Here is a 15,180-nt window from a genome sequence, read left to right as displayed (position 1 = left end):
GTTCATGGTTCCCAAACTCGACCGTTTTTCATTTATTTTTAAACCCCTATCCATTTAGAATATTATTCCCACTTCTACTTCTGCGAACATACTGTGCACCAATTTTCTACTTATCTACGAACCTTTCTACTAATTGAGACAGCTTTCAATGCTTGAAATAAAATACATTACTGTGATTTCAATCAATGTAATAATAACTTTGTAAATAAGATTTAATAAAGAAAATATGTAGTTTTTATACATAAAATAATTTTCATTTTCCACATTACAACTGCACGAATGCAGTCTAATGTTCAGTTGTAAACAGGTACAATGCAATAAAACAAATAAAAAAGAACTAAAGACAGTATATAAACAATAAAATATGTACATAAATGTTTGTGCATAAGTACATCGGTACCTAGTAGATCTCATCTGCGGGGCCCGCTTACATTCAAGTCAGTACAGCCAGCACATGGTCAGAGAACTGCCATACGAAGCAGCAAGACGACGATTCGATGAGGGAGTTAAAGTAACCCATGTCCTACCCCAACGGATCTCGTGGTCTCAAATCCAGTCGTACAATTCATCCGTCAGAATTCCGTCACGAAATATCACTCGTTTCGTTTCCTCTTTTGTCCCCGCATTACGTCGCCAGGAAGCTCTTCCGAAGAATGCCATATTTGCCAGCAGTTCTCAAAGCAAACGTACACGTTACAGGTGGTGCACTGCGTGCGAACCATTTTGTTCAACTTTTCACGGTAACAAATTACACATCTCTTTCTGTCCCTTGATCCATTCGGGCTCTTTGGAATATGTATTACATCTCGCCTAAGCCTCATCAGACCCGCTACGAGTTTACTGGTCTCCACAACCTCTTCTAATCTACACTCCACCATGCTGGGGCGATGCCGCCTAACGAGAGCCCCAGCAAGCTCGTAACGGAACTCGCGATGCGTCATTGCCGGCTTATCACGCCGTTTCAAACAACTGCTATACATAACAAAAGAATTATGTATACTTACATTGACTAACCTTTTGAAAACGTTTACATACCATTTCATGCCCTTCTTTCGTTCTAACAAATACTCGGCCAGTTTTTGGTCTTTGTGATCTATTCCCCCAAATGATCTATAGTAATCTTTGATGCATACCGGCGGCCTCGATGTGATGCAAGAAGTTTCTTTGTGGTAGGTGGATATAATATTCACCATTTTGGAGTACTTCCATGCTATGATGGAAACGTCTCCACAATGACGAGATAATATCATCCCCTTCTTCGCTTCATTCGATAGTTTCGCGATGTCATCAGGCACGTTCCGTCGGCTAGCACGAAGGGTCCCTAAACAATCAAAGCCCAAACTCTTGAGGTGCCGGGCTAACGATGGACAACTGTAAAAATTATCCATCCTTACACAATGCCCCCGATGTTCCAGACCTTGCAAAAGTTCCATAACCGCTTTAGTGCTTTTGCTCCCCAAACTGACTTCAAATGTTGGGTCACTAGCAGATCTACCCTGCCCAGTGTAAATCTGGAACTTTGCCATATAGCCTGTTTGAGCTTCACAAAGTTCATAAGACTTAACGACAGCCTTTGACGTTATAGATTGGATCCAAGACAACCTGTCCTTGTGTAAGGTCAAGGACTCGTCTATGGTGATGTTAGGCGAAAGGTTGTATAGAGAGTTGAATTTCTCTCCGAGATGTTTAACAATAGGTGCCAACTTGACCAGCTTTGGCGAAGAAGTTTCTTTAGTTTGCAGCAATTGCTGAGTTGCCTCAGCGTTATTGTCAACAAAATGAAGAAACTTATTCAGCAACAAATAGCGATTAATGGGCATTAGACTTCTGAAGCCCGGCATTTCGAGAACACTGTCTACTGCCCAGTACTCGTTTATCGAGGCTCGCTGGTCAATAGCCATGTACATGAGCATCCCAAAGAGAAGCATTATCTCGTCTGCGTTTGTGTCAGTCCAGGACCGTAGGCGAGATGATGGTGCCAACGCCCCATTGCTACGCAAACCCTCGATCGTCTGATTGGCATACCGATTTGTTTCCCGGACAATTAGGTCTACGATATCTCTATCCCATATGTCGATAAAGGTGTCATAAGGCGAATTGTAATCTTTGACTGGCCCCGGGGTAGGGCCTGAGAAGTCCTCACGAGCAGAATAGAACGAGTGAAAGTTATCGACCCATGTGAAACTGGGCGATGTGGCAATCAGGCGATCAGCTTCATCATCCATTCCCTTTTCGATGTTGTGTATTCGATCTCGAATGTGGTCTTCCAATTCTTCATCGTCGGGGATGTCCTTGCGAACACCTGGAATGGCAGGGATTTCACCTAGTGGGCCATTGGACTGGTCGTCGCAATCACTGTCTAAATCACTGCCATTCTTTATCTCACTCTTAGGCGCCCTTCTAGACTTAGGTGCCTTCTTTTCAGGAGTTGAGAGAAGAACCTCACATTTGATTTGGATGGGTTCGTCTTCAAGTGTGTGTGGCTCCGGAGACGCCTGACCATTGGAATTGTCCTCAGTTTTTGAGGTCCACTGCTGTACCTCCCATGGTGCATCTTCCATCAATTCCTCTGTTTCTTCCTGCTTTATGTCCACTACCTCCATTTCCTGCTTTATGACTACTACCTCCACTTTGTCCAAGTTAGAGCTGCAAAAGACAATAAGAAATTCTGGTTGCATGTATGTGTATTACAAAGTTATTCGATTTTTTTCAAGGTTATATTTAACTTGCCTTATTTGAGCTACTTTGTCAAGACTAAAGACTTTCTTTTGGGATTCTGATTTTGACAAATAAAAATAAAATAGAATCGTGTTCATTAAAATATAACTTACGAAACGCCATTTATATGCTGAACAGACGACATTGCTTTAGCCTGGGCCGGTTGAGTAAGACCACCCGTTGTTACTGTAGGTAACTTGCCCTTCAGTTTAGAACCACCCGGTGATGCCTGTTTCGTGTAAGCTTTGGTAGGCCTGAAAAAAGAGATAACTTCCTTCATCATCTATACTAATATTATAAAGCTGAAGAGTTTATTTGTTTGTTTGAACGCGCTAATCTCAGGAACTACTGGTCTGATTTGAACAATTCCTTCGCTGTTAGATAGCCCATTTATCGAGGAAGGCTATAGGCTTTTTATCCGGGTTCGTGCAGAGGTTCCCACGGGATGCGGGTGTAACCGCTGACAGAAGCTAGTATGAAAATATATGTTTATAATTAGCAATACTTAATATCAGTATATATTAGACATATTAAGTGACTAGATTCTATAGGTAATAAATTAGTTTAATATATAAATTTACTTATATGATTGTATGTTTGTCTGTGCAAAGACTAGCTTTGTGAACTTAGATATAAAAAAAGAAAAAATATCTTACCGTTTTCGTTGGGTATTCATCTTTTTTTTTAACCTCAATATGTTCGGCACAGAAACCTATCTTAATATTATATTTACGGCAAACTTATTTGTCGTCGATTTTTCCAAAGAGATCAGATGCAACTGGTGGGTAGGGTAGAGGATGGCACTGAAAAGAATAAAAATATTAATTTTTTATTTTACTTTACTAGCTCTTGTTAATTTATATTCAATAAGTATATTACACATAAATTAATATTCATCTGATGGATTAAGATCTGAAATAGCTTGGATAGGAATAATTTAAAAAGTAAACAAACTACAAACAACATTCAACAGGTCTGCTCTATCTATCATAATTCTTTAGAAATAAGCAGTATCTTTGTTTACTCCATTGTATTATGCAGTTTCTAATTGTTATTCACAATGTGTCCATAAATTATAAAATAAAATACTGTTAAATGGTCTGTAAGGAAATTTTCAGATCCATTAAAAACAATGGATTGTGAAATTAATTTGAAATAATGATAAAAATGTTTTTCACTGATCTATACTTCCGTCTAATACCTGGAGAAGATGTATCTTCCAAGAAAATAATTAAAACACTGACTTAAGTGTTTAGTAATTTTTTTCAATATAAATGCTTTAGGTACATTGTTTTGAAATTGGAATTTGATATGAAAATTGACAATAATTAGTATTCTTTCCTCAGTCTTCACTGTCAAGTGTGCAAACTTGTTTTTTCATGTTCTCCCTTATATTGATTTGCTCTATGGGCTTTTTATTAGTAACTAAATATCAACAAGCATCGCTTCTCTTTTTAAATAGACTTATTTATAGAATGTCATTTGTTTTGGTTAGCTTTGTGTGCAGAGCAGTTTCTAGCGCGTGAAGTGTTGTGTTCATTCATTCTGAATATTGTAAAGTCAACTGCAGTCAACTGACACTCGGAGCGGGAATCTGTGCTTAGTTTACCTAAAATGACTCGTACTTAATAGCTGTACTAGCAGTTTTGAACTTGTGGGTAATAGAATCAACTAACGGACGTTTGCATAGTTAATTGAGGAGCGGGAGAAGAGACCAGACCCTAGGGAGCAGACCCTAGCAACTTTAGCGAACTCGGAGGATCAGTGTTAGGTAGTCTTTCTATCATCAATTACAAACTGAAATGATAGGAAATATAACAATAAGTACTAACCTGAATTACAGAACACAAGTCACAAAAGCCCACGGAAAATAACTTGGTTTATACTCGCCACGCTCTTGCTAAAAGCTCTAATTCAGGAAATCAATAAACAAAAATAGGTATGGCCGTCAACACAAAAAAACTTTGATCCTTTTTTATAATTTCATTCGGATAAAATGCGTTCAGAATGAACTACAGGGGTACGGAAAGTTTTGTGCAGTTGACAGCTGTCAGTTTTCAAGGGAAACTCGTGGTTTGTACTGACCATAGACATAATATAGTAAACAGGACTGCGCACCTATACCCAAAAAACGAGCCGAGTGAAACAGTTAGTACGGAGGCGTCTGTCCCTTTCTCATAGGGTGACCATAAGATTAAGCTAAGTGAGACAAATCTGAATTTGCTAAGATTATCAAACACAGATTGGTATTGAAGTTTTAACTTACGCAGTTTGTTACTTTAAGATATTAATAAATAAAGGCTTTTAATAATTTGCGGGAATTAGCAGTATAACAGCAGGGAGATTCGAAGTGAACAATGATTTTTTGTAGTTTTGCTTTACATATAGACTGCTTAGCCATTTATGTCGCCTTTAGTCATTAGAATACATAACCCATATTTTGAATCATTACAAGAATTTATGGGCACCCTAGTTGTTTGATTTACGAAAATGTTATTATTGGCTAACCTATGGAACGATATATTGCAACCACCATAGAATTCACTTTTACAAGTATAAACGCAACACTTTTTCACTATTTAAATAGTTTAAATTGATTTAATACAAAAAAATATAAACAAAATTTTAAATGCTGAACACGCGCAAAAATGTTCAGGGTTACCACTAGATAATAAAAAAAAGCAAAATACAAATTTATGTTCTTTATGTTTTAAGAATAAATGCGAATAAATTATTGCGATTGTTATTAATTTGTTGACTTACAATTGTTAAAATAAGATAAAAATATAAGTGATTCAATTGTTTTTTTGGGTAGACAAAACTGTTGATCATAACATTTTTTTATGCTGGCAAGGTGTTAGAAAGAGACAAAAGACCTCCGTTCTAACTATCCCTCTCGGCTCGGATTTGCCTCTGTGTATTATGCAACCAATTTAGAACCTTATTGCGTTGGAATAGAGTTCATTTTCGAAAATATGTACTTTGAGAGTGCACTCTTGTTTATTATCTCGTCAATTTTATACGGGAACGGGGCAATAGGAAGAAGACTTTCATTTGTAGTACCTTACCTACCTATCTACCATACAGACAGATTATATAATATATAAGCAAGTACTAATTCCTGCCTCCACATATTATGTGGAGGCGGGAATTGGTACTTGTGGCAGGTCTGATCGATTGCGATTGCCAGAATAAAAAAATATTATTCCACAAAACCACTGCCTCGTTTTACGTTAAAACCCAAATTAAATAATATACGGAGGAAACAATATTTTGTTTCTGTGTACCTTAAAGACTCAGAAACTACGGAACAGATTTTAAAAATCCTTTCACTATTGGGAAGCTACACTATCCTTGGAAGGCATAAGCTATACATATTTTATCCAAACTTGTAGACTATGATATAAGCAAGAAATAATACACCATTTCCAATTTTCTAATAAATTTTAATAACAACAGTAAATCATCAGAGATATATAATGTACTCTTAAAACTAATGATTATGAAATAAATATCAGGACATACCTTACACGCATGCTATCAAACTAACAGATTACAACACATATTACATTAGTGAATAAACTAAATATATATAAAATTTAAATAATCATACGAATGTTATATGAATAAAAATAGTTTTCAAAAACCGAATTTTATACAATTTCGAGCAGATTTTAGTATATATTGTCGTACATGAGACTTATCGAGTTACTATGTATAAGTTACTGGAAGTGGCATTGGCTTAATTTAGTTTTTTTTTATTTATTTTATCCAGGCAGTACAAAGGAGTCGATAGTTTACACTTCTCGCATTTTCACGGTACCATTCGCTTGCATTGTGCAGATTTTTTTTAAATTTAGAAACGTTGCCAGGAGCTTTAAAACGTAGAATGAACACTTTTACTTAACGAAAATCTATAATTATATTTTTAATGTTGCCATATTTTTGGTATTGCCATATGAAGAATTGAAATCTCCCATTTTTGGCATGATTTGTCCTGGCTACGTGGGTGTTATGATGGTTTAGTTGCATGTGGCGTCGGGGTGCCTCTCAAGGATCATGGCGACGCCCTGGCCTCCGGCGGCGCAGGCCGAGATGACTCCAAACTGACCGTCTTCACGGACCAAGCGGTGAGCTGTGTGCATTGCTAGACGGACCTGAGAAAAAAATGATGTGGTTAGAATGGAAAATTATTTGCAACTTATGAAATTATGTAAATATTTTCATTACTTAATTGAATTGAATAAGTTCAACTCCAATTGACGAACAATTAAACTAAAATGCACGTAATTTATCAAGGAAAATATTCATGATATGATTGTACAACAGTACATATTTACTTTTCCTTGGCTTATGTCCCATAAATAAGGAAAGGCCCTTAATAAGTGAGGAAATATCCAAATATTAGCAAACCTCAAGACTTTAAGTTTCATTGTTCTATTTTGTTATGATTTCGATTCTCACATCACTGTCCATATCTCAGGCACAGTACAACCATTCCCTATCATACATAATATAAAACTAATTTAAGAGAGAAGTAATTAGTGTATGCATGTGTACATACCCCGGTGGCGGCGAAGGGATGTCCGATAGAGAGCGAGCCTCCCCACTTGTTCCACTTGTCCAAGTCCGGAGCGCCCACCTGGAAAACACGTAGCCATTCCAATTGAAAAGTAAAAAAAATAAGTTTCAAAAATGTAAACATGTGTGAAACAACTTTATGTAATAACAATGGTTATGTCTGATTTTCATAATTACTCCTATTTGGTTTAATCCAAACTAATATTATAAATGCGAAAGTAACTCTGTCTGTCTGTCTGTCTTTTCTTCACGCCTAAACTACTGAACCGATTTGTGTGAAATTTGGTACAGACATAGTTTGAAACTTGAGAAAGGACATAGGATAGTTTTTATTACAAAAAAAAAAAAAAAAATATTCCGGACATATAGCGCCATCTACTGGTCAAATCAAAAATCTGCTGGTAGTCACTATTCCACGCGAACGAAGTTGCGGGCAAAAGCTAGTTGTGTATATTGGAGCGTGAATTGGATCAATTAATACTCACTTCTATAGGGTACAACAGCTATGCTTAAAGCTATGGTATAAAAGCTTATAAGGGTATAAAAGTATAGTTTATTCCGGCTTAAATTAAATATCCATCTCTTACCTTAGTCTGGCGACCGAGGTAGGTCTGCGCAAACCAGTCGGAATCCATAGCCTTCAAGTTAGCCAAGATTTGACCCTGAAAACAAAAAAAAATGGTTATTGTATATGATGCTGAAACTGTTTTAAATGTTGTTATTAAATATCACCTAAATTGAAAAATACTTGACTAATTGGGCTAATATTGGTTAATAAAAAAAACATTGGAATATTGTATTTTTTTCTTGAAATCTGTCTACGAAACCTGAACATATTTGAAAAACATTTATATACAATGTTGGCAGAAGGCTGTCAAAAACATTTATGCATGAAAACTTGAGAATGGCTGGACCGATTTGGTTTATTTTGGTTTAAAAATGTTTGTAGAGGTCCAGGGAAGGTTTAAACGATACGAAGTTCTTGGGATCAGCTAGTATGAAATAAATATGGCGTTAGACTCACAGCGAAAGCCTCATGGATCTCCCAGGTGTCGACATCGCTCATCTTGAGTCCAGCTTTGTCCAGGATCTTGGGGATACCGTACGCGGGCCCAAGCAGCAGCTGGTCGACGGGGTCCTGTGGAGGTTGTGAAATAATTAATATTTAACATTACATTAATTATGATTCAAGTTAGAAGCTATTGCTTTCCAAAACCACCAGTTGGAGAAGTGGGGCCAGTAATAATCTATACTCCTATGTATAGTAATATAATAAAGAGGATTTTTTTTGTTTGTTTGTACCATAAAGGCTCCGAAAGTACTGAAACAATTTGCAAAATTATTTCAATGTTGGAAAGTTATACTATTCCCAAGTAACAATCAGTAACATAGGCTATAATTTTATCCCAGCGAGGGACCGTAAAACCGCGGGAAATCGGCTAGTTTACGACAATTTGAAGGCATAAAACTGCAAAAATGTTTCAATGTCATGAATGTGCACTAAGGCCCAAGGTTACCTACAACATAAAGTCTCATAAAACAACTGTTTACTATGAATTCTTTCGTTCAATTTTCGAAATAAGCATTTGTTTTATACAAACGGTCGTTTATGTTGTCGGTGCACTCGAGCCTACATAAATAAACTATTCGTTATGATATATGAATGTTACCTGAGCAACGTAAGTAAAGTCACGCAGGTACGCCTTGGGCTTGAGGCCGAGCTCCTTGGCCTTCGCCTCCGACATCACCAGGCAAGCTGAAGCGCCGTCAGTCTGTACAAAACAATAGAAATAAGTTATATGACTTAAATGTTTTGTGTAAATATAAAACCTAATCTACGTTAGAGACGCGGAGAGATCATAAATTATAAGCTGTTTTTGCTACGTCCTGAAAAGAATTAACTTCATGTTTTCAAAAGGCTTAAAATCATTTTATTTAATTCATTGTTTGTTTCGGATGGCACGTTAAACTGTAGGTACCGGCTGTCATTGAACATCTTTGGCAGTCGTTACAAGTAGTCAGAAGCCGGTAAGTTTAATACCAGTCTAACCAAGTAGTATTGGGTTGCCCGGGTAACTGGGTTGAGGAGGTCAGATAGACAGTCGCTCCTTGTAAAGCACTGGTACTCAGCTACATCCGGTTAGACTGGAAGCCGACCCCAACATAGTTGGGAAAGTGCCGTTGTCCTTGCCGTCCACTGGACTACTCTACTGTTAGTAAACTGTCAGTAACATGTGTACATTACCAAGAACGAGGCGTTAGCGGCGGTGACAGTGCCATGCGGCTTGATGAAGGCGGGCTTCAGCTTGGCGAGCTGTTCCGGCGTCGACACGCGGATGCCGTTGTCCTTGTCGACTACGCCGTCTTTGCCGTCCACTGGTGAACAAATAAGTGGTGATTAGGGTACAATTTCTGCATATATACAGCTAGTACCCAGTTACTAACATATTAAATCAAACGTAACATAACGCAAATTAAAACTTTCACTAGGTTCAGGCAGGCATACTGAGCTGCTAATTGAGTACATGTCATTTTTTACTTTATATTTCAAAAGTAAACAAATGAAAACTGTATTTTACATCAGCTAAACATTGATTTACGAGTTACCCTTTTGGCACAAACTTTGAAACAAATATAAGCATGTTTTATATATGCTTATATATTTATTGTTAGTTATGATTTCATTGCAAAACAGTATAATAGATAGAGATCAGATATTTTAAGGGGATAGGTAATACTCTTGAGACAGATACAGGACAACATTTTAATCAAACTTTAGCAAGACTCGAAGACTCGAACTTTAGCAAGTGTATACTACATACCTTTGACGGGCATGAGGTCAGTGAAGTAGCCCTTCTGCTGAGCCTCGTGGGCGAGCTTGTGGGACCTCAGCGCGTAGTCGTCCTGCTCCTGTCGGGAGGCGCCGAACGCGGCCGCCAGCCTGTCGGCACTGTGGCCCATGGTCTCTCCGGATGAGAATTCTGCTACTGCTGGGAGCTGGTGGTCAAAAAAGAGGGTCAATGTTAAAGAGATAGTCATCATCATCATATCTCTGTTGAACAAAAAAATAAAATACGGAAACTTTTCTGTAACCAAGGGCACGTGGCTAAGTAATATCCTCTAGGAAGGTTAGGCAACGCTTGGCGGGGTTGGTAAGTGGATGGGTGAGATTTTATCATTACAGCTGTCATAATAAATATCTAACTTTGTCAAACAATCCCGAAGCCCGGGCAGGCCTTGACCCTGGTGGGTCGCACTAGAAGACATATTTACCTCGGGCACGAAGAAGTCAGGTCTAATAGCGGCGATGAAGGAGGGAGAGAGAGTGACGGATGGACATCCGACATTATAATCTAACACTGGTAACAAACTAGCTATAGTTATCGGCACGAATCCTGAGCTCTGACCTTCACCTGCGCAGAAGTAATTTGTTGGGTGCCTTTTGTGGTATGGAGTGAGGCGCGGGAGCTAAAGCGGTGATTGGCCCGCAGCGCATCGCGTCATAGCCGTCACTCGGGATTGGTTATTTGCTAATAAATCACTTCTGCGCAGATGTAGGTCAGAGCTCAAGATTCGTGCCGATAACTATACATGACTACATAGTTACCTCAGGCGCGAAGAAGTCAGGCCTAATAGAGGCGATGAGGGAGAGGCGCTGCGCCGGAGTCTTGGCGCGGTTGAGGCGCAGCAGCAGGGACCGCATCTTGCGCGAGTGACGGATGGGCACGTCCGACATGAACTCCACGCCACCGGCCACGATGATGTCGTAGGCGCCTGCAGCTATCATGCCCACACCTGGGAGAAATAGGATTATTAATACCAACTTATTATACTCAGCCAGTAAGTCTGACAACCAGTCTTAGGTATCTAGGGGTATAGGGTTGCCCGGGTAACTGGGTTGAGGAGGTCAGATTGGCAGTTGCACCTTGTAAAACACTGGTACTCATCTACTTCTTGTTAGACTGGAAGCCGACCCCAACATAGTTGGGAAAAGGCAGATGATGATCAGGCGTTTAAAACTCAAAAAATTGGCGAGAACTACAAACATACAAAAAATTTAAACATAAGTACATGGGCTATCTTCGTGGCCCTTAAGCAGGAGGAATCTAGATTAGGCGGTTTGATATCACCCGTTTTGACCACCCTGTATACTGGCATTTTGTAGGACACATAATAGGGCCGATTTTGTGTGGTCTGATTAGGTTTTTCTGACCAAATTTTTGCAGGACATATATGATGCACTGTAGCTATCAGTACGTGCCTTAATTAGAAAAAGCTATAATTTCAAAGAATCACACTACCTAAATTCATTAGAGGTCACAGAATAACTGGTCGAAAAATAATTGAAAAAGTTAAAAAACAACTAATTTACATAAAACCTACCAGTAGTAATAGCCTGGTTAGAAGAGATACAGGCCATGGTAACAGTATGCGCAGGAGTCTTATCACTGAAGCCCGCCGCCAGCGCCGCCTCGCGGCCAATGTTGGAAGTTTTCACCTCCTGGATGACCGTGCCGTAGACGATGTAGTCGATCAGATCCTTCGATATCCCGGTTTTTTGGAGAAGACCCCTGCAATAGAGAGCCGTGTTAAGTTTTTGTGTGCAATGCGGTTTATAGGAGTTCAGTAATAGGGTAGTGTCCAGGGTCGAAATAATGAAATAATATTTAGTCCGCTTTTTAGATAATCAAAAAATATTGGATACGTATTTTTTCTTTTTTTAATTAAACATAAAATGACAAAGATAATACACTTCAAAAATTAGGAGTGGGGGCCTTTTACGTCACAGTGTCCTGAAAATTGTAGCAACTTGTGACGTCACACTCAACTTTAACACGCTATATCTTAACAAGTTCTGATCCAATTCAAAAAAGAAAACATACGTATCGCTTAATTTTGGACAATCTACAAGACGGACTAATTATTATTTTTTAGGAAACTACCCTATTTTGTAGTTTTTCTTTTGATATACATACGTAACTAAATCCTAACTAAGCTATAATATTAATCCAAAGTTTGCAGGTACCCTAAGTAATTTATCTGAAGTGGTCTGTTACTGAAGTGATCTGATAAAATTGGTTCAGTAGTTTACCTACAGGTTGCATGTTATCAGGGGCATGAATTTACTTACGCGGGGCGAGGGGGAAACCGCTGGCAGAGGCCATGGTTTTTGTTCAGTATGAGCTAGCTTATTTAACAAGGAAGGCTATAGGATAAAAATAATTTTAAAACTACTTCATGCTTACATAATGAAGTCTATAGGTCAAGATAAAATTGGAATCAGTACAAAAATTCCAGAAGTTGCATATTGCATACAATGTCAATTAATTGCATCTATATAATAACAACAGTATAATACAATTATTCCAACTTTGCTTTGCATTTAATCAGCCCTTGCCAAGTATCAACATTGTATATAATATTTGGCAGACTGCTAATATTTCTTGCAACTTTCTACCTATATTAAATGAACATGGTGATAATTATATTAACACTAGCTGTTTCTTGCGGTTCCACTTGCGTTTAGAGAAAACTACATCGCCCAACTGGATAATCTTTTGGATTCTTACTATGATCAAATTACCAAAATGTTGTCTCTACTGTTAATGCCTTTTTATAGGAAGCATTTCAAATCAATTCAAATTCACATCCGTACTACCATGGCGTCCTGACTGATTGTTGACGGCGGCTATTCTCATACAAGGAGATAAGCCAGCTGCACAGGAAATATTATAGTGCATACAGCATAAGTATTAGTCCAATGGGAAGGCATCTATTAAAATAAAGCCTAATATTTTGTTTGCCTGAATATGCTAATTGCTGAAAGATCCTAATCCGGATGCGTTAACCACTTCTCATGGGATGTGGTTGAAACTGCATGAAGATTGCTTATAATTCATAAGAGTAATATATAAGATTACTAATCAGTATCATTTGGCCTTCAATGTTTATTTACATGTATGTATGTATACATGAAGGGACTTTGAACTTTTAATTAAAACAGATATAAAGTAGATAGCAGCTTGAATGCATGCAACGTTATTTAACACATTTTCCACTGAATATTATAAAGAGAAAACAGTTTTTGTACATTTCTTTGTACCCTAAAGGCCCACTACTGAACCGATTTGAAAAATTCTGTCACTGTTAGGAAGCTACATTATTACAGAGTAACATAGGCTATATTTTTAAAGGTTTTCAACAATTAATAGTTTTATATGGTTATATTATTCTCACATTATCATTCTCTCTCTATATCATTAGCTTTTTTATTGTCAATAGGCTTGTGTTTGACCACTTATTGTTTATTTAAAACCTTTTACTTATAAATTGATTTTATAAGTTAGAAATTGTTTGATAATGCTAGAATATAAACTAGTTAACATTTCAAGGTTAAACATATTTATAAACATTGAATCACATTATCTGAGACATGTCTAGGATTCTTATCTTTTTAGTCATTAAAGTTTCTACATTAAAATAATATTGTATAAGCATTATGTATATTTCTTGTGCAATTGAAATAGTATTTAGATGTATTGCAAAAAGGCTAAATATTATATAAAATTATAAATTTTGTAACATCACAATGTTGTCTATTTGTTGATACATTTGTTTGCATAAAATGTTATCAAACGTTTTAGTAATTCCCACAGATACACCATAGACATTTTGCTTGTTTACTATAGGAACTTTTTTGTGTCCTCTTCAGATACTTGGGTTTAGTGTTCTATGTAAAAGGTGCATTATATTTTATCTACAATACTCACAACAAGGAATGTCTGGCGAGTTCATGGGGCATCATCTTGGCGTAGTCCGTGAAGGACACCAAGAATGGTGTTCGTACTCCGTCAACGAGGACCACATTCTTGCCAGTGCGGTCCGGCAGAGACTTCTTCTTCTGCTGTAAAGCTGCTCCAACGCTCAGAGCCCGTCTAGCGGTGTCTAGAACCACGAAAATATAAACAAATGCTGTAATATATGCAGCAATGGCCTTGATCCTATCTTAAAGTGGAAACAGACTATATTTAGAACGGAAATACCTTCCAGTACGTATACAATATGAACCTTGCACTCATATTTTGGCACGGAACTGAACAAAATTAATTGCCAACTATGCCAACAAAAATTTCTTACAAAAGTCCAAAGTTTAAATGCATATACCAATTATGGGTAAAATCAAAATTATTTGTCAATTTATTATCTTATTACACTTTTGTGGCATCTAATGAAGATGAAATTAGCTAAAGTATGGTTAAAAAAAGTCACAGGTAATCAAAAATAGGAGTACTAATAGAAAACCTACCGAATTTAGCCGTGGAGCTAACGTGGGAAACTTTCAGCAAAGATTTCGATATTTGAGATGCCATGGCTGCCGGAAAACTAATGCCGATTATCACTGGACACGACGGAGACTTCTACAACAATTAATGTAAATTAAAAACTAGAGTAATATCTAATTTAAACTTTTAATAAACTTAGAAGAAAGTTGGACTCTGACCTGTCAACCACAGAGTGAAACAAATGGGGTTGCTAAGATTAAATCTTTTACTACACTGTGTTGATGACTCTGTTGCGTCGAATATTTTCTGACAATTCAATTTTTAATGAATTCAAGGATCGGAATACCAACTCTGAAGGTCATTTTATGTTTTTGGAACAATATAATGATCAATGTACAAAATAACAAAGTCTTGGAGTTTTAACATTTACAGTAAAAATCTCCACCCATTTTATTTTTTTTTTAAAGTGGCAACATTGATTACTAGTTGTCAACATCATCACGTTTTGTTATCATATATTCTGTTCGTTGTATTGTGGAAAATGTGGATATAATTTAGAATTACTATTGTATAACATTTAAATACTTTAATTACGTAA

The 15,180-nt window shown here is 37.3% G+C and overlaps 2 protein-coding genes across 3 annotated transcripts; both read right to left on the bottom strand.

Moving 5' to 3' along the window:
* Positions 1 to 329: 329 nt before the first annotated feature.
* LOC110379153 (piggyBac transposable element-derived protein 4) lies at positions 330 to 4,756 on the bottom strand. Its single transcript, XM_064041486.1, has 4 exons — positions 4,551 to 4,756; positions 3,375 to 3,521; positions 2,832 to 2,972; positions 330 to 2,646 (listed from the first exon to the last, which is right to left on the bottom strand). Exons 2-4 carry the CDS (start codon positions 3,392 to 3,394, stop codon positions 594 to 596), a joined length of 2,214 nt encoding a protein of 737 aa, XP_063897556.1. The 5' UTR covers positions 3,395 to 3,521; positions 4,551 to 4,756; the 3' UTR covers positions 330 to 593.
* Positions 4,757 to 6,143: 1,387 nt separating this feature from the next.
* On the bottom strand, positions 6,144 to 14,908 carry LOC110379151 (trifunctional enzyme subunit beta, mitochondrial). 2 transcript variants are annotated; one of them, XM_064041458.1, is made up of 12 exons: positions 14,801 to 14,908; positions 14,606 to 14,717; positions 14,070 to 14,244; positions 11,683 to 11,870; positions 10,907 to 11,094; positions 10,122 to 10,296; positions 9,545 to 9,675; positions 8,970 to 9,071; positions 8,324 to 8,437; positions 7,887 to 7,961; positions 7,283 to 7,360; positions 6,144 to 6,875 (listed from the first exon to the last, which is right to left on the bottom strand). In XM_064041458.1, exons 2-12 carry the CDS (start codon positions 14,667 to 14,669, stop codon positions 6,741 to 6,743), a joined length of 1,425 nt encoding a protein of 474 aa, XP_063897528.1. In that variant the 5' UTR covers positions 14,670 to 14,717; positions 14,801 to 14,908; the 3' UTR covers positions 6,144 to 6,740. The 2 variants fall into 2 exon arrangements, with proteins under 2 accessions (XP_063897528.1, XP_063897527.1); XM_064041457.1 differs by lacking the exon at positions 14,801 to 14,908 and having other exon boundaries at positions 14,606 to 14,794.
* Between the last annotated feature and the right edge of the window lie 272 nt (positions 14,909 to 15,180).

Source organism: Helicoverpa armigera, chromosome 25 (assembly GCF_030705265.1).
Source record: "Helicoverpa armigera isolate CAAS_96S chromosome 25, ASM3070526v1, whole genome shotgun sequence".
Classification (NCBI taxonomy): Eukaryota; Metazoa; Arthropoda; class Insecta; order Lepidoptera; family Noctuidae; genus Helicoverpa; species Helicoverpa armigera.
The sequence above is the reverse complement of the archived record's forward strand: the minus strand, read 5'-3'. Positions and strand labels throughout refer to the sequence as shown.